This window comes from Phyllopteryx taeniolatus, chromosome 16 (genome assembly GCF_024500385.1).
Source record: "Phyllopteryx taeniolatus isolate TA_2022b chromosome 16, UOR_Ptae_1.2, whole genome shotgun sequence".
Taxonomy (NCBI): domain Eukaryota; kingdom Metazoa; phylum Chordata; class Actinopteri; order Syngnathiformes; family Syngnathidae; genus Phyllopteryx; species Phyllopteryx taeniolatus.
The window spans coordinates 17,023,414-17,047,179 of record NC_084517.1 but is presented as its reverse complement, the minus strand read 5'-3'; the positions used below and the strand labels follow the sequence as shown (position 1 = coordinate 17,047,179).

At 42.9% G+C, this 23,766-nt stretch overlaps 1 protein-coding gene and 1 long non-coding RNA gene across 7 annotated transcripts in view; one reads left to right on the top strand and one right to left on the bottom strand.

Moving 5' to 3' along the window:
• LOC133465622 (uncharacterized) overlaps positions 1 to 5,596 on the top strand; it is a 62,741-nt gene extending 57,145 nt beyond the window's left edge. For all 3 annotated transcript variants that reach the window (XR_009784687.1, XR_009784689.1, XR_009784688.1), the window contains one exon: positions 4,601 to 5,596. This is a non-coding gene — a long non-coding RNA (uncharacterized LOC133465622). The remainder of the gene's footprint in view (positions 1 to 4,600) is intronic.
• col5a3a (collagen, type V, alpha 3a) overlaps positions 1 to 23,766 on the bottom strand; it is a 68,761-nt gene that overhangs the window by 6,096 nt on the left and 38,899 nt on the right. For 3 of the 4 annotated variants that reach the window (XM_061748612.1, XM_061748614.1, XM_061748611.1), the window contains exons 5-52: positions 22,062 to 22,184; positions 20,105 to 20,479; positions 18,838 to 18,954; positions 18,666 to 18,779; positions 18,536 to 18,589; positions 18,402 to 18,443; positions 17,355 to 17,417; positions 16,950 to 17,024; positions 16,766 to 16,849; positions 16,613 to 16,669; positions 16,473 to 16,526; positions 16,289 to 16,342; positions 16,150 to 16,203; positions 15,294 to 15,347; positions 15,032 to 15,085; positions 14,511 to 14,555; positions 12,814 to 12,867; positions 12,672 to 12,716; positions 12,397 to 12,450; positions 11,870 to 11,914; positions 11,496 to 11,549; positions 10,387 to 10,431; positions 10,115 to 10,168; positions 8,928 to 8,972; positions 8,751 to 8,804; positions 8,544 to 8,651; positions 7,967 to 8,020; positions 7,636 to 7,689; positions 7,497 to 7,541; positions 7,286 to 7,339; positions 7,106 to 7,150; positions 6,934 to 6,987; positions 6,774 to 6,827; positions 6,566 to 6,619; positions 6,361 to 6,468; positions 6,021 to 6,110; positions 5,833 to 5,886; positions 5,591 to 5,698; positions 5,386 to 5,493; positions 5,039 to 5,092; positions 4,800 to 4,853; positions 4,595 to 4,702; positions 4,460 to 4,513; positions 2,309 to 2,362; positions 716 to 769; positions 591 to 644; positions 392 to 499; positions 246 to 299 (exon numbers count right to left, since the gene is read on the bottom strand). In XM_061748612.1, the coding sequence (XP_061604596.1) occupies positions 246 to 299; positions 392 to 499; positions 591 to 644; positions 716 to 769; positions 2,309 to 2,362; positions 4,460 to 4,513; positions 4,595 to 4,702; positions 4,800 to 4,853; positions 5,039 to 5,092; positions 5,386 to 5,493; positions 5,591 to 5,698; positions 5,833 to 5,886; positions 6,021 to 6,110; positions 6,361 to 6,468; positions 6,566 to 6,619; positions 6,774 to 6,827; positions 6,934 to 6,987; positions 7,106 to 7,150; positions 7,286 to 7,339; positions 7,497 to 7,541; positions 7,636 to 7,689; positions 7,967 to 8,020; positions 8,544 to 8,651; positions 8,751 to 8,804; positions 8,928 to 8,972; positions 10,115 to 10,168; positions 10,387 to 10,431; positions 11,496 to 11,549; positions 11,870 to 11,914; positions 12,397 to 12,450; positions 12,672 to 12,716; positions 12,814 to 12,867; positions 14,511 to 14,555; positions 15,032 to 15,085; positions 15,294 to 15,347; positions 16,150 to 16,203; positions 16,289 to 16,342; positions 16,473 to 16,526; positions 16,613 to 16,669; positions 16,766 to 16,849; positions 16,950 to 17,024; positions 17,355 to 17,417; positions 18,402 to 18,443; positions 18,536 to 18,589; positions 18,666 to 18,779; positions 18,838 to 18,954; positions 20,105 to 20,479; positions 22,062 to 22,184 (3,453 nt within the window). The remainder of the gene's footprint in view (positions 1 to 245; positions 300 to 391; positions 500 to 590; positions 645 to 715; positions 770 to 2,308; positions 2,363 to 4,459; positions 4,514 to 4,594; positions 4,703 to 4,799; positions 4,854 to 5,038; positions 5,093 to 5,385; positions 5,494 to 5,590; positions 5,699 to 5,832; positions 5,887 to 6,020; positions 6,111 to 6,360; positions 6,469 to 6,565; positions 6,620 to 6,773; positions 6,828 to 6,933; positions 6,988 to 7,105; positions 7,151 to 7,285; positions 7,340 to 7,496; positions 7,542 to 7,635; positions 7,690 to 7,966; positions 8,021 to 8,543; positions 8,652 to 8,750; positions 8,805 to 8,927; positions 8,973 to 10,114; positions 10,169 to 10,386; positions 10,432 to 11,495; positions 11,550 to 11,869; positions 11,915 to 12,396; positions 12,451 to 12,671; positions 12,717 to 12,813; positions 12,868 to 14,510; positions 14,556 to 15,031; positions 15,086 to 15,293; positions 15,348 to 16,149; positions 16,204 to 16,288; positions 16,343 to 16,472; positions 16,527 to 16,612; positions 16,670 to 16,765; positions 16,850 to 16,949; positions 17,025 to 17,354; positions 17,418 to 18,401; positions 18,444 to 18,535; positions 18,590 to 18,665; positions 18,780 to 18,837; positions 18,955 to 20,104; positions 20,480 to 22,061; positions 22,185 to 23,766) is intronic. The other variant, XM_061748613.1, reaches the window with a different exon arrangement.

Genomic DNA, 23,766 nt, shown 5'->3' with positions numbered 1-23,766 from the left:
ACAACAGGATAAGCTAACGGTAGAGTTTGTGTTTATTGCTTTCATTTCCACTCATCAAAAGCTATGATGACACACTAATGGTAAATCCTTTTGACCAGTTAGAGACCAACAGTGGTTTACTTCGATTCGCCACACTTGGAATCCTGTAAGACCAGGTACTATAATAGAAATAGTACCTTGTAGCACATATTGTCAATGGCATTGCGAGTGGAGCCATGTGTTGGAAAGGGGCATTAGTTGCTTACAGTGACACCGATTTCCCCAGGGGGTCCTGCATCTCCTGGGAATCCAACAGGGCCCTTGAGAGGCAGAACAGTCAATAATACAACACTCAACGTGATTGTTTTACTTCAGCACATCAATGGCAAGGCGGTCAGTCAGACAGACGCACAATATTGCCCTTGGGTCCATCCTCTCCGGGTAGTCCTCTAATTCCTGGAGGTCCTGCCGCACCAGGTGCTCCAGAATCTCCCTTCTCCCCTAAGTCTCCCTTAATACCCTGAAACATCAGCCAAGGATGTCACGAAAGTTGCTGGGAGAGAAGTAAAAATGAAGCCATGGTTAAGACAGAAGGGCCAGCTTTGACTCACAGCAGTGCCGGACTCGCCAACTGCTCCTGGGTCCCCGGCCTCGCCGTCCTCACCCTGGAAGAGAAAACACGTTAGAAACACAAGCGTAAGGTTTTGTGTTGCTATTGCTCACGGGACATGCTGACCTTCTCTCCAGGAGGTCCAGGTTCACCAACTCCTCCTGGTATTCCCGCTTGGCCCTGAAAGATAGAGGATCCCCAAATAAAAAAAAGGAAAGCTTTCAAATATTTTTGATGGCACAAAAAAAAAAGAAGCTATTTTTTGTCTCCTTTTTGTCTTGTTTGTCAGCAGTTCCCTTTGCTGCAAAAAACACAGCCTGGAATGTCAGGTTTGCTTCGTGGATTTATTGTGAGGCAGGTGCTATTTGTCTTATTCGAGGCCAGCACTTTGTGCGTATATGTATTCATGCTGCGTTCACTGCCTTTAGTCAAACAGAGTAAAAAAAAAAAAAAAAAAAAAAAATCTCACAACTCCAACACAACGAAGCAATCTCCGGCTGCCAACTGCTTTTCCTCACATGCCATTCCGCCCACGGGATATTCCACTAGAACCCATATCAGTCCATTTCTGGATCATGGCTTACTGCACTTTCAATGCTGAATAATTGAGCAAAGTGAGAGACTGTATGCAGATGGACAGCCATTACCGGGGTAAATATAACCGCCTCTCAGGGTTGACAGTCAAATACTTGCAAATTATTAATGAAGCTGTAGATATACTGTTACTCTGTGTGGGATTATATCCTTATGCTGTGTTAATAATTCAATTTCCAAAGGCTGATAGGAGAGTGTGGTCGAAACAACGATACCACAAACTGGAACATAACATGGGATGCGTGGGTTAGGGGTTATGGGGTTGACTATAGATGACACTGAATGTCTGGCCTGCCCTCAAATTGAGAAATAATAATATAGCTCTTGTATCAGTTAATTCTGTGGCCCAGACAGGTCATTTGAATATTTGTTTTATTCCTTTGGTGTTAAACCATCATGTTTTCTTGATGAGTCATTCAGGTATGCGACAGACAACACTAGTTGTTTTGCATATCGCTGGCTTAGCTCTGAATATGCTTTTCCAGGTGGGTCGGGCGAACACTTGCCGTTGGGTATCCGTGCTCAACATCCTGAACTATAATGTATGCGATTTTCAATTCGAGGCTATATGGAAAAAAATGTTTATAGTTTTGTTCATCTTGTTTGTGTCATGTTGAGTTGCTTTTTCCAGACATGAATTTCTTCTGGCATCTTACAGTTAGAGGTTATAGTGCCACCTGTTGGTTTGGCATGTGCGTAACAGTCTGGCAATGCATTTTTATGTGGGAAAACCAACAGTTTGAACTTTTTCTTTAACCTGGACTTGGAAAAATACACTGCTATATCAGTTAACAATAACCCGAACTCGCACAAGTCAGAACGTCTGTCACCGACCTATGCTGTCGTAAACTCATAACCACAGTAAATATATTTATGAAAAAGAGGTCGGCTATAAATGTACAACAATCAAATGAGAAGCAGTAACTGAACATTCCTTCTCATGCTGTGTGACAACGTATTCTGCGCAAACTAGCTCCTTGCGCACCGTTTGTAATGTCTGTACCACCGTGAATGCTCTGTACTGTGATATTAGGTTTTTAGTGGCTGAAATGAGAGGGAGGCGATCCCAATCTAAGATTGGGACACAAAGAAAAACAACGACAAAAGGACGAGGGCCCCCCCTACCTCTGCACCAACTAGCCCCTGGGAGCCTCGAGGTCCGTGCTGTCCTGGGGGTCCCTGTGAAGAGAGAAATCAAATGTTTTCATTAGCGTTTTAGCTGAAAATGAACACGTATCGTATCAATCAAACTACATGGGATCTCACAAGAGGAACCCCAAAATATCATAATGTATCATGGATATCATAATGTCAGCGACACGATAGACATCCAGACAGGTCGTTACCCTCATTTGCCACGCCACCACTATCTCTCTCTCCATCTTAGTAATAATAAAGCTGTTATGAAAAGGACCGTATTCTCTCAGCCAACAGTCAGTCAGAACGTGATTGGACTGCTCAATGCCGCGCTACAGAGGGCCAAGCAATTAATCCCAACTGTGCTGTGAGCTTCAGTTGAGTAAACGGAAGGAAAAGTGTGAAAGAAAGGAACACGATCTAGCTTGAGACTGGTGGAAAGCACACACATCCATTCAGTGGGGACATACTGGTGACAATTCCTGATCCGTAACAGTCAGACATATACACGAAGGTCCCACAAGTGTCCTTGGCAACCTCCTGTTTTCTGACTCTTTCTGTTTTGGCTTAATCTCGCTACATAATCTGGCCGTGGTAGCAGAGGGGCTGTAGAGAATCTGGCAGAGCGTGCGCTCATGGTTGACGGCGCACCGAGATGACTATCACAAAGGAGGATGCTCATTAGTCAGCCAAGGCTGAGGCTAATCTGATTAGCAGCTGTCACGACCGTCTTCCTTCCTTCTCGCAGTCAGCGGCCCGCCTCTTCCTTCCACTCCACTTCCTCTCTGTCGCTCGTCTCATCTTTTTTTTCCACTTTCACCAAAGGGAACCCGCCTTTCATTCAGAGATGGTCTTTCTGTATTTTACTCTTTCATCACACGTTTCTGATAACACGTGGGGGCTTTTTTTACACACTTGGTGTCCAGCGGCGTCCCGTTAATTCCAAGATGGTTTGCATGCCGACTACTAGCCTGCATATTACAGTATTTTCAGTCCTATTTGCAAATCCTTATGAACGAGGACCTTTCAATAGTTTTTTTGAAATGTGTTTTTAATAGACTGTTGTCAAAACAAAGCACCTCTAATATTTTCATGCGTGTCATGTTCTGCAGTATAATGTTGTCCTGGCTTTTATGTTCACTTGTATTTGGTACATTTCTTTACATTAGAAAATTAAATAGGTGTTTGCACTGTGAGAATATTGGAACAGGCAGACCTTAGCTTTTTTTCCTCACAGAGAGTACCTGCGCAGCGTCTCAATAGATCAGTAAAAGTAAAACCAGACGTGCTCTTCAGTCTGCCATCTTGCGTCGTCTGTACAATACTGAGATTAATCTAATTTAACCTTAATCTAATCTAATTCATGCAGCAAGAGCACAAACTACCATTCGTCATTCAGAACAGCGGAAATTCTTTCATCGTTCTTCGTCTCATATCTGAATCATTTTGGGTGCAATTATAATCAACCAAACGGGGGGGGGGAATCCAGTCCTAATTTGTCTGCATTGGCTCAAATTTTTTTAATGAATAATAAAATAAATCTAAGTAGATGTAGTCGCCTTAAGCTCCAAACATTCAAATACAAACATTCTTTCATGTTGATTTGACGTCAAAACAGATGCAGATTACTGTTCATAGTAATCTGCTCCAAATAAAGCTCAATGAGAAAATACAGGAACACAGCCTCATCTCCAGAAATAAGAGTGGACTTTATTAAAAAAGAGCTTAATATCTTATTTCATACACGGGAATGAAGTTTGGGGCTGTATAACGAATGGTGAATGAGTGTGGTCGGAGGGGCCGTAGGTGCAGAATGGCAGCGTACAGTGTCTGAGTATCATGAAAAGCGCTATGTAAGTGTAATGCGTTATTGTTATTATAACAAAAGGGTATAGGATTTGGTTGAAGGTTTGATTTGTGCCAATCTACTCTAGCACAGGCCTGTAATGAAGCCGTAGAGCAAAAACTAAACAAAGCTGTGGTGTGTATAATTAGTGGATTGACTGATTGGTTAGAATTCTGCTGATTTATCTTAAGGTTGTTGTTTAAAGTCCAGCTACATATATGCAATGACAACTCCTCCTAGCACCGCCCCCCAAAATAAACCATTTTAGTGTTGTATCCATCATTTTTACTCACCATAGAGCCTACATGCCCACTTTCTCCTTTCTCCCCTGGCAATCCTGGCATTCCCTGCACACGAAGACAGCCAAGGATTTCAATCTGAATTAATTACTGGATCTTGAGTATGTAATGTAATCTCGTCTTTTTTACCTGTAGGCCCGCAGGACCAGTTGGTCCCTTGAAGCCCCTCTGTCCTTCATCTCCTTTGGCTCCATTCATTCCCTGCTGCCCACGAGGACCTAGCTCGCCATCTGCGCCCTGAAACACGCAAAGCCGGATCAACACTGCGAAACAAACCAAAGGATCCACTGCGGATGCACACTGATGCTGTGTATTGGGAGTTATGGCGGCGTACAAGCATTCCTGGCTGGCCCACGGGTCCTTGAATTCCAATAGGTCCCGGAGGTCCCTAAAAAGCAGACCGACTGTTAAATACTTTCGCTGAAGACATGATTAAAAGCCATCTGCTCATTATCCCGGCGGGGTGCATTGTACAGACAAACTGTTATCATAATGAATTATCCCAAACCAATTATGAGCCAGGATGTCCTCTGCCTCCTGCTGATGCAAGTCACAAATGGAATTCATACTCACTGCTTCTCCTTTGTCTCCCTTGCTTCCCTTCTGGCCCGGTCCTCCTGTCTCACCCTACGGATACAGATGCACTCATGTCAACACAAACACACAGTCTTCATTGGCACACATAGGGCTACTGAAGTAGATGAGTTCTTGTTCCTGGAGCTATACAAAACGTAGATTTTTGTCAAACAGCTAATATTGGATGCAGTGTAACTATTGGTACCTATTCCAAGCCCAAAATGAGACGGGTATGTTCCCAAACAGGTTTTTACCCAAACAGAACCTTTGACGATACCACTTTAGTGGTGAGTCATTGTACCCTTCAAAGTGCAATGTTATGTCCGTCAGTCAGGGTTGAATACCTTGTCTCCGTCCTCCCCTGGAGGCCCAGGTGGTCCTACAGGTCCTGGCAGCCCAAAAGGTCCTTGTTCCCCGTCATGCCCGGCCATCCCGGCGGGGCCTTTCTCTCCCTTGGAAACAATGAAAGCGCACACAATCGAGGTTATCGTTATGCATCGGATCAAATTGGGCGCGTAAACTCAATTCAGAGTGTTTTTGGAGTCTTACTGGTTCGCCTTTCTCTCCGATGGGCCCCGCAGGGCCCACACTGCCGGGGCGCCCTGGCTGGCCAATAGCACCCGCCGGCCCAGCGGGTCCCCTCTCTCCGGTGGCACCCTGGGGGGATCACGAGAAAGAGAGACGTGATTCAGGGAGTGGATGCTGTTCTTATTCTTCTGTACTAACATGTTACATTACAGAAGCTCCACAGACGAATGGGGTGAAGTGAAATAGTTCGAGATTAGACTTACGATGAGTCCCGCAATACCAGGTACACCCTCTCCTCCTTTTAAGCCTTCAGGACCCTGGAGGGAGACACAAACGACTTTGCAATCAAGCCATTTGATTTTCTCCGTCGTATGATTTCCAGTCATCATAGCCGTTGTGATCAAAATGCTGCAAATTTCAGCGGAGTCTCGTAGCGGAATTTTTGCGATACCGTTGCACCAGGGATCCCTCTGCTCCCCCGAAATCCCTGGAGCCCTGCAGGGCCACTCTTTCCTGGTCCTCCTGCTGGGCCCAGGTCTCCCTGGAAAGCGCATAATCAACACACATAAGAACTCTACCGAGTGGCCGGCAGGCACTTATGCAGTCATTACATCGACTAGTGAGTCGTACAAAGAAAGAATACTAATCTTTTCTGTGAGCTTTTCGAAGTTAGAATGCTAACAGTAGATAAGATAATGCTTTGAAAGTTTTGACCACGTCCTTGGGCTTTAATTAAAAGGACAGGACCGCCAAGTAATTATGAGCTTGACGTTGCGATAAAAACTAGTCACCTTGGCTCCTTCCTTTCCGGCCGATCCAGGTAATCCTTGCTCACCCGGTGATCCCGGTGACCCCGGGTGGCCCCTGTCGCCGTTTGGCCCCGTTTCACCGGACTTGCCCTAAAAAGGACATTTGGACAATTTTTTTTACTGACTGTGTGGAATAGGATTCAAAAGAATAAAAGCCATAGCGGTATTAACGTGTTAATCCTCTTACCTGTGGTCCGACAACACCCGGGGGACCAGGGGGGCCATTTTTGCCTTGGAATCCCTTATAAGCAAGAACATTTAGTGTCATAACTTTTGCCCGCTGTATTATAGTTTATGATGCTAACTCTCAGCTCTTTGGCCATTTATTGTTAGGGTCTGAAGGCAACAGTATAAAGAATTAATAAAATGTGCGTGTAATGCAGTCGACGACTTACTGGTTCCCCTCTCTGGCCAGGATGACCTGGTACTCCATCTTTTCCAGGTGGACCCTAGGCAAATACTATCTTTGGTTATTGTGTCAAAAACTCAAACTAAATGATGTCTAAAAAAGTAAGGTAAAAGACAAATAATAAAATCACCAATAAGTCCACTCACATTTGGTCCTTTTGGTCCTGTTTCTCCGTGCATTCCCTGTGGCCCTTGGGGACCCTAAAACATAATATGAAGCGTAAATAAATACCTCAGCCAATGATGGTGTTTTTTGGAGCTTGTCAAATTCCAATTTGAGACACTTAAAGTCAAACCACTGTCCATGAGTCGAGATTACCTGTTCTCCGGGGGATCCCTGCGGGCCATCTTGTCCAGACGAACCCTATCAAAAACAAAAAACATGAAGGGCCTATTTCACTTGCACCATCTTTGCTCACTTTAGGTTAGATATTTACAGGATGCAAATGCAATGTTATAATTTAAGATTAGCGTTATATTTTTTTTTTAGCCCCATCACCTTTTCTCCAGGCTTCCCAGTGGGACCTCTTGCTCCTCTTCCTCCTCGGGCCCCCTGTCGGCCAAAACAAAAGGCTAATAAGCATGTGAATAATTCATCTCATGGTGGGAAAGTGCCAAATAAGGAAGTAAACGCCACAGCGGCCACCTTTACTATCGCAATCTAATCATGGTAATAATGTATTAGATTGTAGACACATAGCTGCACTTACGTTAGGACCTCTTTGGCCTCCAGATCCAGGCTGACCAGCTGGACCCTGGATTGAAAATTAATAATCCATTTTAACCGTACCTACATGTGCATTTTTGAAGCTACGGGATGTGGATTTAAATGAATAAAAGTTTCCTCACCCTTCGTCCCTTCTCTGCTTGGGCTCCTGCTGCACCAAGGAAGCCAAGTGATCCCTGGAGAGACGCGAGGAGGTTCATCAGCCTGGCGCACGCATTCCAGTGTCTCATCAGCGTGTAATTAATTACGCTATCAAATTATAACTAATCTAATCCGAAACAACACAATGTTAAATGCCCTTATTCATCAGCATGTGATGAATGGGTAGTTCCGAGGTCTATTAATAGAATAGCCAATTTTAATAAATCGTCTATCATCATTTTGTGCTTAACCAAAGAAGAATGGGTACAGACAGGAACAACACTGAGCCTCATCAGTGATGGATTTGATTACCTTTGATCCTTGACGTCCCGGGTATCCAGGCAGTCCTGGCACTCCAAGGTGGCCCTGTTTTTAAAAAACAAAACAAAAAAAAAGTCAGTTATGTGATTTGTTGACTAAAATGAGCACAATATCCCAATCGCGGTTATATGCATTTTGTGCAAAGGCCCGTCTATTGTTCCCGCAAAGCTGACCTCTTGGATATGAGCCTACACGTCATTATCTTTATGACATGAATGTGAAATGGTGTCATAATCCTGAAATGAGTTCTTGAGTTAGGACAGCCTTTGTGAGGTCACTCAGTCCTTGACATTCTACCACTCAAATACAGTTGAAAAGTGTTCGATGAAAAGAGCAGTGATTTCAAACCACTGTACCAAGCGTGCCGTGAGAAATCATCAGGTGTGCTATGGGAAAATCCAATTTCACCAAAATGGTTAGAAAATCATCATTCATCGACTACGAATTTATCATTGTTCATCTATCCATGCCAGTGGCGTATAGTGACAGGCAGAACAATTCAAAACTCTTCCACTAGATGGCAGAAGTTACAATTAACCAGTATATCCTTATTCCTCATATATGATACCTTGTCTCCGGCAATCCCAGTAGGTCCTAAATCCCCCATGGCTCCCTGTTGGCCCTTTAGCCCTTCTGGCCCGTCCTCTCCGCGAGCACCTAGGGCCCCACTGTCACCCTAAAAGGTAGAAAAATCAATCAAAAAGTTGGTTTGTTTTGCAGACTTGTATCAAATAAGTGGGGAAGGAAAAACAAAGCGTTATGAGGATGCTCTCACCCTGTCTCCCTTGAGGCCCATGTCACCTTTGAAGCCAGGGAAGCCATCTTCTCCCTAATGAGGGGACAAGTGAGACCTTGAATGACAAATGTGTCTCGGTATTGTGATACTAAATCAAAGGATTTAACGGCTGATTGATTTAATGCAACCAACACAGGCATCCAAAGTGTAACTCACCTTCTCTCCTTTGGAACCCTTTAAACCTCTAACGCCATCTGCTCCCTTTAAGAAAAAAATAAAAATAAATACATAAACTAATATTTAATACTTAACTAATCCTGGTGGTGATTAGTTTGTATTTTTATTTTTATTTGATTATCATGTTTGGGGTTTGCTGCATTGCTTAACGGACATTTCTTAACTCTTTAGCTGCATGACATACAAAATACAGTAATCCCTCACTATATCGCGGTTCACCGATTGCAGATTCAGTGCATCGCAGGTTTTTTTAAGTCTTTTATGTTGCTGAAAATTTACCATATCAGGATTTCTTAATTTTTGGGAATTATGGTAAAATAAGCATTTTCTAGTCTCAACATCTATAAAACAAAATAAAATGTCATTAAATCATTTTTTTTTTACAAGGACTAAAATACCTGTACGGTACAGTATGCAAGCTCAGTTGTGCAGAGCGCTGAGATTTCCGAGTGTCTTTGAACGCAACGACATCAATGCTAGTTTCGTTAGCCCGTCTATGGCATTTTGCATTAGGTGTTAGTATTAAGTTTAGGGGACTTTCGCAAGGCTAGGTTATCCTGTTTGGTTAAATAGTCGACGTGTAAATCGCTATGTTTTATGTTTAGTTTCCCAGTAAATTTAAACTGTGACTGGCAAAAAAAAAAAAGCAAGAAGCAAGAAGTTGGGCTATTTTTTGAAGAACTGATCGCTAGTGTCCAAGCTGCTGCTTGCAGCGAAGTTGACTGCTACCATCTAGTCCTCGTGACTCACATTTTTTGCTCGCAACTCAAGATGAAAATAAAAAAAAATAAAAATAATCGTCCGAGCGATGGCTCGTATCTCGTAAAACTTGAGGTAAAACTGTATTATTCTTATATTGAATCTCAGACTGCAATTCGTTGAGAAGGTTACTTGTTTTCTTTTAAGTTTGAAAGAATTATTGTACACACACACACACACACACACACACACACTCTGTACTCGGACATGTCTCCATCCATTATGTGTCCGCGCAGTTTGTTAGCACTTCCCCTTGAGAACCAAGCCATTTGCCTCCAACTATCACCTGACACAAACTGCATGTCCATCACAGAAAGCGTGTATATGTGTGAACAATGACTTTTAGTGGGAGCGGTTCAAAAAAAAAAAAATATATATCACAGCTGTCATTGCATCAATTGTCTCACCTTGACGCCGCGGGGTCCCGGGTACCCGATTGGCCCCTGGGTGCCTAGCACCCCCTGCATACGACACATTATAATGTTCATATATTTTTTGCAAGACGAATCAACAGTGAGAGACATTTTACATGAGCACATCATTGTATTCAGCTATTGTGTCCTATCCTGCAGGTAACTGAGAATGACACTTCTGCGTTATAATTAAGGTGCCTAGACCGAGTTTGTTGTTCCTGAGTAAAGAGTAAGCGTGAACAAGGATGTGACGTGCAGGTACCCACTTGGGTGCCTTTGTCTCCTTGGGGTCCCTCTCTTCCTGGGTGACCCTGCAGCAAGAGAAGGGACAATATCAACTCGAATTAGTGGCGTTGTAAATACACTGTCATTGCATCGCGCTTAATGGAATTTCCCCGACTGCAACGTGGCAATTAAAAAGAGGAAAAATCCGTGTTAGTGAGAGTGAAGCTCCCATTAAAGTGCAATTGCTTGAACCAAAGCTTTGCAGCATAATTAAAAGGAGCATCGAGTGAGAGCCATTCAAATGTGTCCCGCTGCAATTTAGACTAGGATATGAGAACCTTTTTTGTCCCCACCCTCCCCCCTCCACCCCCAAATACAGTGAAACCATGGCGGTGGAACATAATCTGTTGTCGTTTGTTCATATTTAGGAACAATTTTCACCATAGGAAATAATGGAAATGGAATTCATCTGTTCCACGTTCATTGTACTGTACAGGCAAGTATCATTTGCAAAGTTCCTGTAACGGGGAAAAAAATGTCTCCTAAATTTGACACGTGACAGAGAACAACCTTGCCAAATATGAACGATTAGAAAAATTAAGGATTTAAATGAGGCTTCAAAATTATGAAAAAATGAAGCCGTTCTTTTAGCTCTCAAACGCTGCGGGTGCGTCTGCGTTAGAAAGTACGCCCCCGCTCAACTCTCAATCAAATACCACTACTATGACCTGCAAAAATGGAGGCTACTTCGTTTAGGATCCTTCTTTTATCTACACATAACAGCAAAAATACATTCGCCTAAAGCCTCCGGTGGCTTGAATATATCCCACCTGGTCATCGCGGGGATTTTCGATGCCGCAACAACGAGGCGCTCAAAAGTGGCTACGCCAGCCTGAAGCCCCGGTCCACACACTACAGTTGCTGACAAGTCAAACTTTAATAAAAAAATTACAATTTCCTCCGCCTTTCTCTGCATTCAAATAGTTTCCTCTTTTCCATTTATACATATGCTTTATATACATGTGCCGACTGTGTACATTTCATCCGTCTGGACTACCTTTAATTTATTGACACGTTGTCATTCTTAACGCCCAATAGTTACATGCTTGGACAGTATGGATGCACGTAGTGTGTTTTTGTGTATACTTACAGGCGGTCCATCAATGCCTGGTAGTCCTTGCATGCCCTGGTTCCCCTGGGGACCCTAAATTAGACAAAATAACATAGAATACCTCACATTTACATCTACATCAGTATTTACAATGACTTAGGCCCCTTTTTTTTTTTTTTTTTTTGCTTTTTATCGGGCCAGCCGCTTGATGCACAATGGCCAAGGCTGTCCTTAATGTCCGTGCGCGTGTGTATTTTTCTTAGGCATTGATTTCCCGTCGGTATCAATCCTGTCACAATGGGAGCCAGCACTAGTTGAGTCGTACTGTCCCCTCCTGTGGGCATGTGTGGTGCCAACGCTCGCAAGGTCACACAGAGTTAATTCTGGGAATAAGCGAGACAAAAGTGACCCACCTTCTCTCCCGGCAACCCGATGGGACCCTGGGGGCCGGGCGATCCCTGCGGCAAAGCCAAGGCTTCAGTCAGGTTAAAGGTCAAAAGATGCAGAGAATGCAGAGATGAGCTGATATTTGTGGCTATGTGTGTGTGTGTGTGTGAATGTGTGCGCGCGTGCGCACGCGTGTATATGAGTCCGGAATAGTGAGCAGATGGATGGTTTATTGAAATGGAAACGAGTCAAATCTGAACTGAAATTCATTTTAGCTTTGTGGTGGATATCATTATTTTTATCATTAAAAATGTATTACAAAAAATACAATATACTGTATAATAAATCAAGTCAATTTGTATATTAATTCATCCAAAAGTCCAAAGAGCTTAGCCAATATTCTGAACTGAGAAAACTAAAAAAAAAAAGATAATAATTGGTTTATTGGTGGCTTATGTTGAACAAGAGAACGAACAGGATGCTGAACAAGGTAAGTTTTAAAAAAATATAATAATACTAAAAAACGGGTCTAGAGTTTGCCTGTGTGCAGTACCTGTGGTCCAGGATTTCCTTGTTGTCCTGCAGGTCCTATTTCTCCATGCGGGCCCTGTAAACAAGCATCATCATCTCCAAATGATGTTTATGCAATCATCAGTGGCGGTCCTAGCTTGAACGGCATGTCGGGCGAGACCCCCACTTTTGACGCCCCACCACCGAAACACACGCAGACGCCAGAAGCTGCCACTGATCATCATGCAACTACTAAACCGTTGAATAGCGCAGGTGATCCTTTATATACAGTCATCAGGGTTATGTTAACAGACTGACCTGGTTTCCCTTTGACCCCTGCACTCCGTCCGTTCCTTGGATACCCTAACAATATGGTTAATAATTGATGTGATTTAAAAAAAAAAAAAAAAAAAAAAAGAAATGTGATATTGATTTTGAATTTGAAGCAATGTTGACTTACCGGTTGGCCAGGTGCTCCCGATGGCCCCCTCGGCCCAACAAGACCCCGTGAACCCTGGAGCCGAAACATCCTTTTATTTGCGTATATTATAACATGATGCGAGGAATACTGCACTGAAAATAAGCGACTCAAAAGTAAAAAGTTTTTTTTGTGCCAAACCTCCCCACCCCGCTAACATACTCTTTGTAGGCTGGCCAAGCCACCTGTTCCAAAGCCACATCTGTGATCTCCCGGGAGGTGATTGATATGGAAATATAATCATTGCGGCCATGATTTTTATCTCTTCTCTCTGCCTCTATCTCGTTCCCAGTAAACCCAATTTCTGCCTGGCATTTGTCTCTGGCTGTCACGCTTTTTTTCTTTTTTTTTTCTTCCCCATCTCACTCGTGAAAACAGCATCTGTAGTTTAACACAGCTCCGGGAGCATGTCTTATGGCACTTTATTTCCTCGCCGCGCAGAGCGATGCATTTGGAGGGACAGTCGCCCGCTGAGCCCAAAGCTCCTAATGGGAGGAAGGATGGAGTGCAAGTCAATCAGCCGGTATGCTGACTGCAGAGATGAAATGACACGCTCACCACTGGTGCTCCTCACATCTCAGCCTGCCTTGCATTTCTCTACGAGGCACTTTGGAGCTAGGACAGTCTGCACTGAAGATATTGCATGTGTCATTTTACTTTATTTGTTATTTTCCAGTGCAACCTTTTTGCTTGGTGGAATGCCAGGTTTTTGATGATAATGTTTCATTCATACATAATCCATTATGATCAAGCCAATCATCTTTACAGACACAAACACAGGCCATTACAAAACAAAACACGATATCACATAATACAGTGATTCCCAACCGGGGTGCCATGTTACGCTAGTGTGCCATGTGATATCATCAGGGGTCCAGCAGGACATTATCCAATTTCACTTAATTTCTCCGAAACATATTTATTCATTACACACATCTTTGTTCATCGATCTATTCCAACGATGTATAGTGGACAGCCAGAACAATTAAATACTCTTCTATTGTATGGCAGAAGGTACAATAATGCAGTTTTGGGAAGATTACTTTGGAAATGTAGTTAGTTACAATCGTTAAAGTTACCCTGTAGAAAATGTATTGGCGTAACTATTTTAATGACCTTTCAAAGTAGTATAACTAATTAATTATTCATCATTATTTCGGTATTCCTAATTTTTAGGACATTTTTGTTTAGTGGTGTGCTGTGATATGTTTGTGTAAAATTGGCCTTGGCACATTAAACATTGGTAAACAAGCAAAATATATAATGATTGAACTCATTCACTGCCATTGTTAATATGTAAACCGATTTGAATGAAAGGGTTAGAAGTCACGTCAAACCAGCAGGTCGAACATGCATAGGGTTCATAGTTCAAAACTTACTCTGGTGCTAAATCGGAATGTATGGTCTGGCTATAATTACACCAAGAGGGAATTCCAATATTTGATTACTAACTTTTCCTGTTGGGGATTATATGGATTATATTTCTATTCTAATGAATTTGTATGTCTGTTGTTCATTAAAATAACTTGATGCATGTACTCGTCACAAGCTCATGTCATGTGCCATGTAAAATGGAATGAGGTCTTATATAAGCACCACTATGCCAAATAACATCTTTTAGTGTTAGTAATTATACTTGCATGCAGTATTGTGTGTGTGTGTGTGTGTGTTTTACTCACGGGTTCACCAGGTTGCCCCCTGGGGCCAACAGGTCCATTTGGTCCCTACCAAATACAAAGAAGGCAACGGGTTTTCAGCATGGATCAGATCCTAATCATGACATCCTAATTCTGACCGCCTCTGTGCAAATAGCTCAATTAAATGATTCCACCCCGCCCTCATATACGTTTCTTTTACATCCATGACTGAAAAACTGCTCTCTTTTACTTTACTCGTGACAGAAATTCAGTCTGTCATTTTTTTTTATTTTTTTGCATTGTGTAGCCTTGTATGTTTTTTGTTGTTGTTGTTGTTTTTTGTGTGGTGGAATAGGATTTTGGAGTTACTTAAATTCAGAGCAGCCTGCTTTGGTTTGTGTGGTGCTGTAGCATTTATACGGTGTGTCGTATTGATCCGTTTATCACGGTATTAAATCTCTTTTAACCTTGCAAGATTGACAACAACAACAACAAAAAAATACAACAAACCAAACACCTGCATGGTGCATTTTGTCGATTTTGGAAAAATATTCTTCTCTCACCCTTTCTCCCGGCTCTCCGGCAGGCCCGTGAGGACCAGGCTTTCCTCTGTCCCCCTATGAAAAACAAAACCATCACCACAAAGCTGCAATATAATATCATTTTTTTCAAAGTTCTCTCCATGGGAAGGATGCTTTGAGCAGATGCTACTCAGCGTACGCCGCTTGCACAGAATTTACAACAATCAAGTAGATGATGCAAATATACATTTTACCTTGTGAGGCATTCATGTGCGCAAATCGCGTAAAAGGAATAAGAACTCACTTTGTGTCCCTGGTTTCCCGGAAGTCCCGGCAGGCCGTCGAAACCTCGATCACCCTGTGAGGTCGAAGAGCAGGGTTGTCAAACTTTTTTTCATTGCGGCCCACATTGTAGTTATGATTGCCCTCACGGTGCAGGTATAATCGTAAATTTTTGGCACATGCCGGGGTTTTCCGGTCACGGTTCGTTTCATGTTCAGTACAGTAAGAAAAGAAAATGTGAAACAAGCTGCTTTTGTGTTAACAGGGACAGATTTATTGACGTTTGAAAAGAAACGTCAACATCTTAAATCTCTTACTTTTTAGAACCATTTGGATGTTTGCTAGACAGAAGCTGAGCTGCACTGTGTTTGTTTACGGGTGTCAAGGACAAATTGGTCCAAGCCTTCGTGGGCCACATAAAATGACATGCACGGCCAGATCTGGCCCATGGGCCTTGAGTTTTAGACTTATTGTGTGACACAAATAAGAATATAAAAAAATAGTAGGACCAATCACTTATAGTTCGATTAATGAATCAGTCAGAGCACATCTGTAGCCCCGCCCCAATACGCTAAAACACAGCCATTCAATCAAAAGTTGAATGTGGGAACTAGAAAATGACAAGAGACTTGCATGCATATTTTTGGAATGTTGGAGGATGCTGGATTTGCCAGAGAAAGACTCTTACTTTAAAATAACTGCATGTAGAGTTAACAAAGGGGTGATATTGAAAACCATTTACTGTAGAATTCGGTTATAGGAAGGAAAAGCTATTTCCACTGTGCTCAACCAAGTCTAGAAATAATTTCTGTCATGAATGTTCCTTGCACTGAAGTTGCAGCATCTCAACACTGCAATGCAGCACTGTGATGTCTTACCTTAACACCAGTTTCACCTGGAGCTCCACGTCCTCCATCTGTCCCAGCACGGCCCTAAACGAAGTGTGGTCCAGTTTCAAATAATAATACTAATTTTAATCACATGATGTCATACAGACATTTCCATCCCATAGCTCACCCTTTTTCCTGATTTCCCGTTACTTCCTTGAACTCCTGCCAATCCTTGGGGTCCCTTTATGGACAAGACAAATGCAAAAATTAATGTGGGGGGGGTCAAGCTGGATGAAAGGAAGTCAATACAGTGACAATGAAAGTCAGTGGCAGATGGAAGCTCGTGGTGAGATAAACATGTCTGGTCTTACCGGCGGGCCTGGGTCGCCAATGTTTCCTTTGTGGCCGGCGGCGCCCGGAGCTCCCTGACAGTTATTGACACATGCAGCAACATCAAATTGAGCATTGATCCTTTAAAAATCTTGTTCTGTATCGGGACAATTCAGCTTACCAGTGGGCCTGGGCGCCCTGTAAGACCCGTTGGACCTGGAGGTCCCTTCATTGACAGCTGGAAGAAAGCCGCAATTGCATGAGAAATATTTTTGAAATCATGATCAATTGCTCTAATGACGGGATGATTCGTGCACACGGTAAAGAGAAGCACCTGGGCCTGTTGCATGATGGCTTGCGCTTGGGCCTCCTGGGGGGTCACCACCGGTCCCTTTTGGGAATCACTCCTGTACTGGAACTGAGGGCAAGAATAAAGTCAGGAGTGGATGCAGCTCAGTCAAACAGCTCTCCCTTGTGGTCAATACTGGTAAAGCAGGCTCTGCGTTATGGACACTTACAGGTAGCATCAGCAACGTCCCTTGTGGACCTGGAATTCCGTCAACCCCCGGAAGACCAGTACGTCCTGCAGGACCCTTAAAATACATGACACGCATATATTTAAATTAATTTAAAAAAAAGAAAAATCTATTCACTTATTATTGACCTTCAATCCATCTGTCTTCTCATTTAATCTCTGCAAGTATTTGTATTCCCTTGTTGTGCACTGTGAACATTTGAACAGGTGCACAAACCGAGCAAGAAAAAGGAGGTCAAACGTTGTGTGTCAACATGAGACCCTTCGGTCCAGCCACTTGAACTCTGCAAACTGGGCCATTGTAATCCTGTGGCTGTATTATCGTGTGCGTGTGTGTGTGTGTGTGGTCAAATAAGTCTAATACAATACGCTCCAAAGCTCTACTCACCATTTCACCAGGGTCTCCCCTGGATCCTGGGGGGCCTGTTGGTCCAGCTGGACCAGGAAGTCCCTGTGAAGGATAATAAGATATTGTCAGTCTGACTTACATATTCCTTCAGTGGCTTCTTCTCAAATAGACGCCAACCCAAATGAATCACTCGGTGTGTTGTCTGCATTCATTCATCAATGCAGCACCTCGTCGCTGGTGGTATTACTCAATGACTGTAATTACGTTTTCAATGCAATGTGTCTTGGTGGATGCTAGTTATCTGGTAATGCCGGTACATTTGTTTTTTGTTTTGTTTTTTGTTTTTTTGACAATTGTGCAAAAAGATGCAGAGTCCTCTAGCACTTAGAGCAGTTCGAAAGACTAATATTGCAATAGTCCGGTCCAATGACCATTGTGCAAAGGGCGCCGAGACTTCAAGCGAGTAGTGCGATAATCTGGGACAATGTTGATTGTGCAAATGTTGCAGATACTCCTCAATCAGTGTGCAAATGGAGCAGATGCTACTCTGGCATGAGTGGCCAGTATTGGTCAACAACAGATGTGCAAATAGTGCAGCGTGGCGAGATTACTACAGTGAGTGCACAAGTAATGTATAATTGGCCCCACAGAAATGTGACAACGAACTCAAGTCAAAAAATTGCCAGCATGTTGTAATGGATTTGTACGTTAGGTGTTTAAGACGTTGATTGCAAGAGGGAAGAAGCAAGGGTGGAGCTTTCATATTTAGTCAGACCCCAAGCTTGACTAACAGAAAAGGAAAAAAAAAAGTGCATTGCTGCCATATGGTGGCATCTTTAGGATGGGCAGAATTTTTCATTATTCATGGCAGGACTTGGTCCCTGTCCGCCACAAATAAAGTTGGTTCATTGTAAATGTGGATTTGTACAAATAAAGGCCAGCCCCAGTGTACATCCTGGTCATTTGGCATTTACGGATATTTTTCATTTAGAACGTATTAACGATCTAATTGAATTGGATCACTGCAGCCCTTTGTCATTTCTTGATGAATACAAAAATGGACACAGAACAATAACACCAACTCACCTCCGGTCCCGGCAGGCCTGCCGGTCCTTCCACTAGCGCACCCTATAAACAGATAAGCAGAATATAAACTCATTTGCATGTTTTTCATAGCTGAAGGCCACTATGCTATTTATGCGATGCCTCCGGCAGCTCACCGGTTCAAATACCGCAGGCTCGCCCTTCTGTCCTTTCTCAGTCGCTACTCTTGACTGAGGAAGGGAAGCAGACGAATACAAAATCGCTTGACACCGACCACTGGCTTAAAATGTCTGACGGGAGCTTTACCTTTCCTTCCCACGTCTGGGCTCCTTCTCCCAATGCAAAATCGTAGCCTTCGTCGTATAAGTCATAATCGTCATAATCAAAGTTGGTGTTATTGTAGTCGTCGTGTTCGAGGACCTGTGTTGAAATGTTTATAATGACACCTGCACTGAATGTGACGTTATGTTCAACCAACCTCAGATTCAGTAATATTCATGCCCGCTGTAACTATGGAAACAGCGAGCTCGTCAACAAGGTTGCCGTAAAGGTCGTCGCCGTGCTCCACCTCTGGGCTCTTCCCGGTCTCGGGCTCCTGCAGGACGATTGTGAGATGAAATGTTAGCGCTCCAGGTGGACAATGTGCAGCGGGGGGGGGTGTTGCCAAGTTGGAAGGCCAATTAGAAACTTGAAGTTGTAAGTTGTATCTCTGCCGCAGGGCAGAAGAACAGCAGGGAAAAGGAAGTACACTGCACAAATGGGCAAGTCATTCCTTGGGTGTTACAGGGAAGTGACACAAAGATGCCATTTTTAAGAGAGATGTGATGCTATTTAAGCCGAACAGATTAGACACATATTGAACAGTACGTACCAGGGATGGGTGTTGAACTCTGCTTGAGCGATTATGGGGCGAATTTACAATGAATTTGAAATAATAATGACAAGTTGAGGTTACGAATGGCGCGCAATGAACTAGTGTTCGCATGAGAGTATGAATTTGCAGTTTGCTGGCGTAAGGCACACATTTACCGCTGTCTTGCTGACTTTAATTGGATTGTTTATGGCCCGGAAGTGTTTTTCATAGAAATATTTAATGTACCAAATTCAGGCTACATCGCTGCAATAGGAGCAGAACTCCGTCGTACCCTCCCATTTGTCTAAACCGCAATGAATTCTTTACTGAATTCCAACCAACTAGTGTATGATTGCCTAGAGACGCCACAAGATGGAGCCAAAGCACTACTTTTCAGTTAGTTCGTGCTCTGGCCTGTTAAGTAGACGAGCATCCCCTCGCTTCAACATACTGCCTTTGTACTGACATGCCACAAGATGGCGCCAAAGCAATAACTGTCAGACTGGGCATTGGCGCCATCTTGGGGTGTTTGAGGAAGAGCAGACGTAAAACCGCGAGTTTTTCAGCAAATAACGGAGGATGGGGTCAAACTAAATCCGCGAATAGGCAAGTTCAGTGTAACTATGCCCATCCCTTGTACAGAGCATGCATATCACATTGGGGTCAGCACATTACGCATGCCATTGCATTTTCTAAAGAGTTAAGCACACAGACAGCAGGCCTACTCAAGACTCGAGGGGCATTCTCTGTTTTGGTGTCGTAAAGGTGCACTAGGGGGTGATGACGGTGCTGGTCGGTTAGTGGCGAGCGGCTGGAGAATAGAAATGTGAGATTAGCAGGGGGAGCGATTGGTTATGGTGACCAAAAATAGGGGAGCTGTTAACTTGTCTACCTCAACATGAATTTCTGATTCGGCCATGCTGACGGGTGAGGGGGCCTCCGTTGAGGGTTCATTTGTAGATATCTCCGCAAGGGGCTCGTCATCGTAGACTTTAGTGGGACTGAGCGTTTCTGCAGTGCTTTCTATGTCCAAAAAAGGCTGTTGGGACAGATACTCGGGCAACATGGTAGACACTCTGATGAAGCCATCCTCCAGACTTTCCTCTTCAAGTTTTTTCTTCTTGGATCCCTTCTTCTTCCCTTTGCCCTTCCCCTTGCCTTTACGTTTGCCTTTGCCCTTAGAGCCCTTGTCCCTCTTCTTTTTGTTCTTTTTGCCCTTCCTGCCCTCTTTGCCATGTTGTTCTTCTGGCTGCTCCAGTTGGGACTTCTTTTAGTGAAAAAAAAGGGGGCATTGTGAGGAAAAGTTGGATGACAGAGAAAAGAAACACAAACGTACAATGTAGAACATAACAAAGGAACAAATTAAATCAAGTGGCAATGAGTCCTGGCAAAGGAAGTGGCTGAATAAAAATGTTTATGAATTATATTCCTGTGCTCAAATATGAGTCACTTAGCAGCATGGTTGTAGACAGCTGCTGTCTTGTCTTTTTGTTCTTCATGCATTCTAATAGCAAGTGTTTGTTACTTTGAACCTTGTTTGGGGGGGACCTTAATTTAGTGTTTGCTTCCACATGCCTTGTTTGCTTTTTATCATTTTTTTTTGAAAATAGTCATCTTTTTTTAGCACATCCTGCACTCTTGTTTTGCCTCCTTGCTTCCCTGCGCTGTGGTTCTCCGTTTTAGCCTTCACCGCAAATCATAATAGCAGATGCGGCAACCAGTAGTCCACTGTGCTGTCATAAATAAATACATTTAAGAAAAATATTCAGCACTGTTGTTTAAATGTGTTTAAAAACAGCATTTCAATTCAATTCTAATATCTTTAGAACGGGCAGCACGGTGAACGAGTGGTTGGACATCTTCCTCACAGTCAAAAGGTCCGGCTTTCGAAACTTGGCTCGGGAACTCCTGGTGTGGAGTTTGCTTGCATGTTTGTTTGTTTGTTTGTTTGTTTGTCGTTTGTGTCCTGCGACACACAATGTCAGTATATCTTTGACCTGTGTTCCGCACACACTCTTAGAATCTCTCTATACAAACAGCTATAAATTCCGTAATAGTAAAAACAACATTGGGGGATGTGATTTAGATCCGAACGGGGTCAATGTGTGCAAAGGGATGTCAGCCAGTGGGGAATGTTGACATGTTTTGGCTTTTGAGCTCATCCCAGAGCTGAAGTAGTTTCGTAAAAGCCAACTGGATCACGATCAGCAGGATTTCTGGATGTCTTTCATTGACTAGATTTCGCGCAGACGCACGTGCGCATATGCATTGTAAGTATCCGTGAGAAGTGAGTTACTGGTTGACTTGGCTGATTTAATGCTCGTCTTAAGATTGTTTGCTTCATCTCAGTTGTTATTACCTAAACAAAGACCCACTTGATTTAAAGGAAATGCATTCCTGCTGGCTGTTTCAAGGAAGTCATCAGTCATAAAATCATCCAAATGTACTTCATTGTATGTTTTGTGTAGTTGTCACTTTATTGGTTGAACAATGTCCATGCGGGCCAACTTATTTAGATGTGACCTCTTCAAACTTGTAATCAAGCACACGATCTCTCATGGATATGTGACCCTATGATCATGAATACTAGGAGCCACTAGTGCAGTGTTAAGGGATATTACTTTATCTGTACTCTATCCTGCAAAGAGACAAATAGGGAAAATAATAGTTGGCTTTTGTGTCTCTATTTAAAAAAAAATAATATCCATTTTTGTGTGTGTGTAATTTGCTGCTGTTGTTTGCACACATATCCATCCAAAACACACAAAAACAACCATAAGATGTATTGTCATGAACTATATCTAGGGGTTTTCAACTGGAATATGTTCCTTATAGTTGGCAGGACTGACCCCTTGAAGGTCCAGGTCTTGGTTGTTGTGGTGCAAAGCGGAGTCACAGTCTGGCATGTAGTTGACACAATAAGCGGCAGCAGCCTGGGGGTCATCGTCAATCAGCAGTTGTTGAATTTCTCCCTGGAATGAGAACAAGAAAACACAACAACTGTGAATGTGGTGCACAGTACAATGTGATGTTGAATCGGATCTCGTTAGATCGTGCAAGTGTTCCTAATTAAGTGTCCGGTTAGTGCGTTTTCTTTGCAACCCCTTTTGCGCTCTGATATAGTATATGCTGTATATACTAAAGGTGGGGAACTCGAATCACATCACCTGACTTGAGTCAGACTTAAGTCACCAATTTTAGGAAAATATAAGACAGACTGGATTTGACTTAGACGATCGCTAGGCTGCATGACATGAAAAGCCTTTATACAGTATGCATATAAATATACATATAATATAAAGTTGATATAAAAAGTCTACACAGCCCTGTCACAATTTTTTTCTCGCACTAATGTGACCTATAACCCGTACAACTCAATTGGAAAACTACATTTGTGCACACTTGGGCAGCCAATATTATTTATTTCTACTTCCCTCTCAAAAAGATTTAAAAAAAAAAAAAAAAAAAAAAAAAAAAGTCCTGTACAGCCAGGTTATAGGTCACATTAATGGTGGAAAACGTTTTTGATCTTAGTCTTTTTTTTTTTTTTTTTTTAACCTCACAAAGTCCTGACATATGAATTAGGGGTGTGTAGACTTTTTATATCGACTGCAAGATTGTATTTCCTATGACTTCCTTACTGCAAATAATGACTCGTCTCGAACTTTTGTGGGTGCATGACTTGATTTTTGCCACAATAGCTTGGGACTTGCTTCAAACTTGAGTGAAGAGTTGAGACTGACTTTTGACTTTTACATATGTGACTTAATCCCACCTCTAATATATACATCCCTGGATATGTGGGCAGCCATTTGTGATAAATTAAATCCAATTACCTAAATGATGTTTTGGTCATTTTAGCCCCATTGTAGTCACTTAAAATTAGGCTTTAGCAGCCAGGGGTATCACTTTATGATGCTCACAACAGGCCTTGTCATCAGTGTGTGTGCAAATCCATAAATATATCTCTGAAGCATTTGGAGAAATGACTGTTGAAGCACTAATTTGTGCATTAGTACAGTGAGCATGAAGGTTATCGAAATAGTGTCTTTTGTTGCAGTTTATGGCCAGAAACCCGCCGAGCAAGGGCACTCGTTGCCCACTTCGTCTGGCTGCAGTCGTAGTGACTTGGGGGGAGAGGGAGGCAACAGGGAGTAAATCCACACTAATCCAATCTCAAACAGAGATCAAAAGCAAACCTCTCACACAGAAGTTTTCCTATTATTCTTTCCCGGCGGGGTTTCTCTCTCCTACTAAAGTGTTGCCCCCCAAAAACTCATGCACACTTCATCGTTCCCCAATTAAGATGCGGCAGGCAAAAACATCGGAGGCGAATGCGCTCTGATTCATTGACTGCTTTCTGAAAAGTGGCAGCTACAGTCAACATGAAAACTACTTCAACTACTGCCTATTGCGATGCAAATCACTAGAGTTTATCTGAGGTAAAAGCCACTTATTTGCGGATAACACATTCAACATAATGACGCAATCTTTTGATGCGCCTCAGTCATCTCAAGTAAATTAATGCAACGCGTCTGCTCGCCATCACTTACT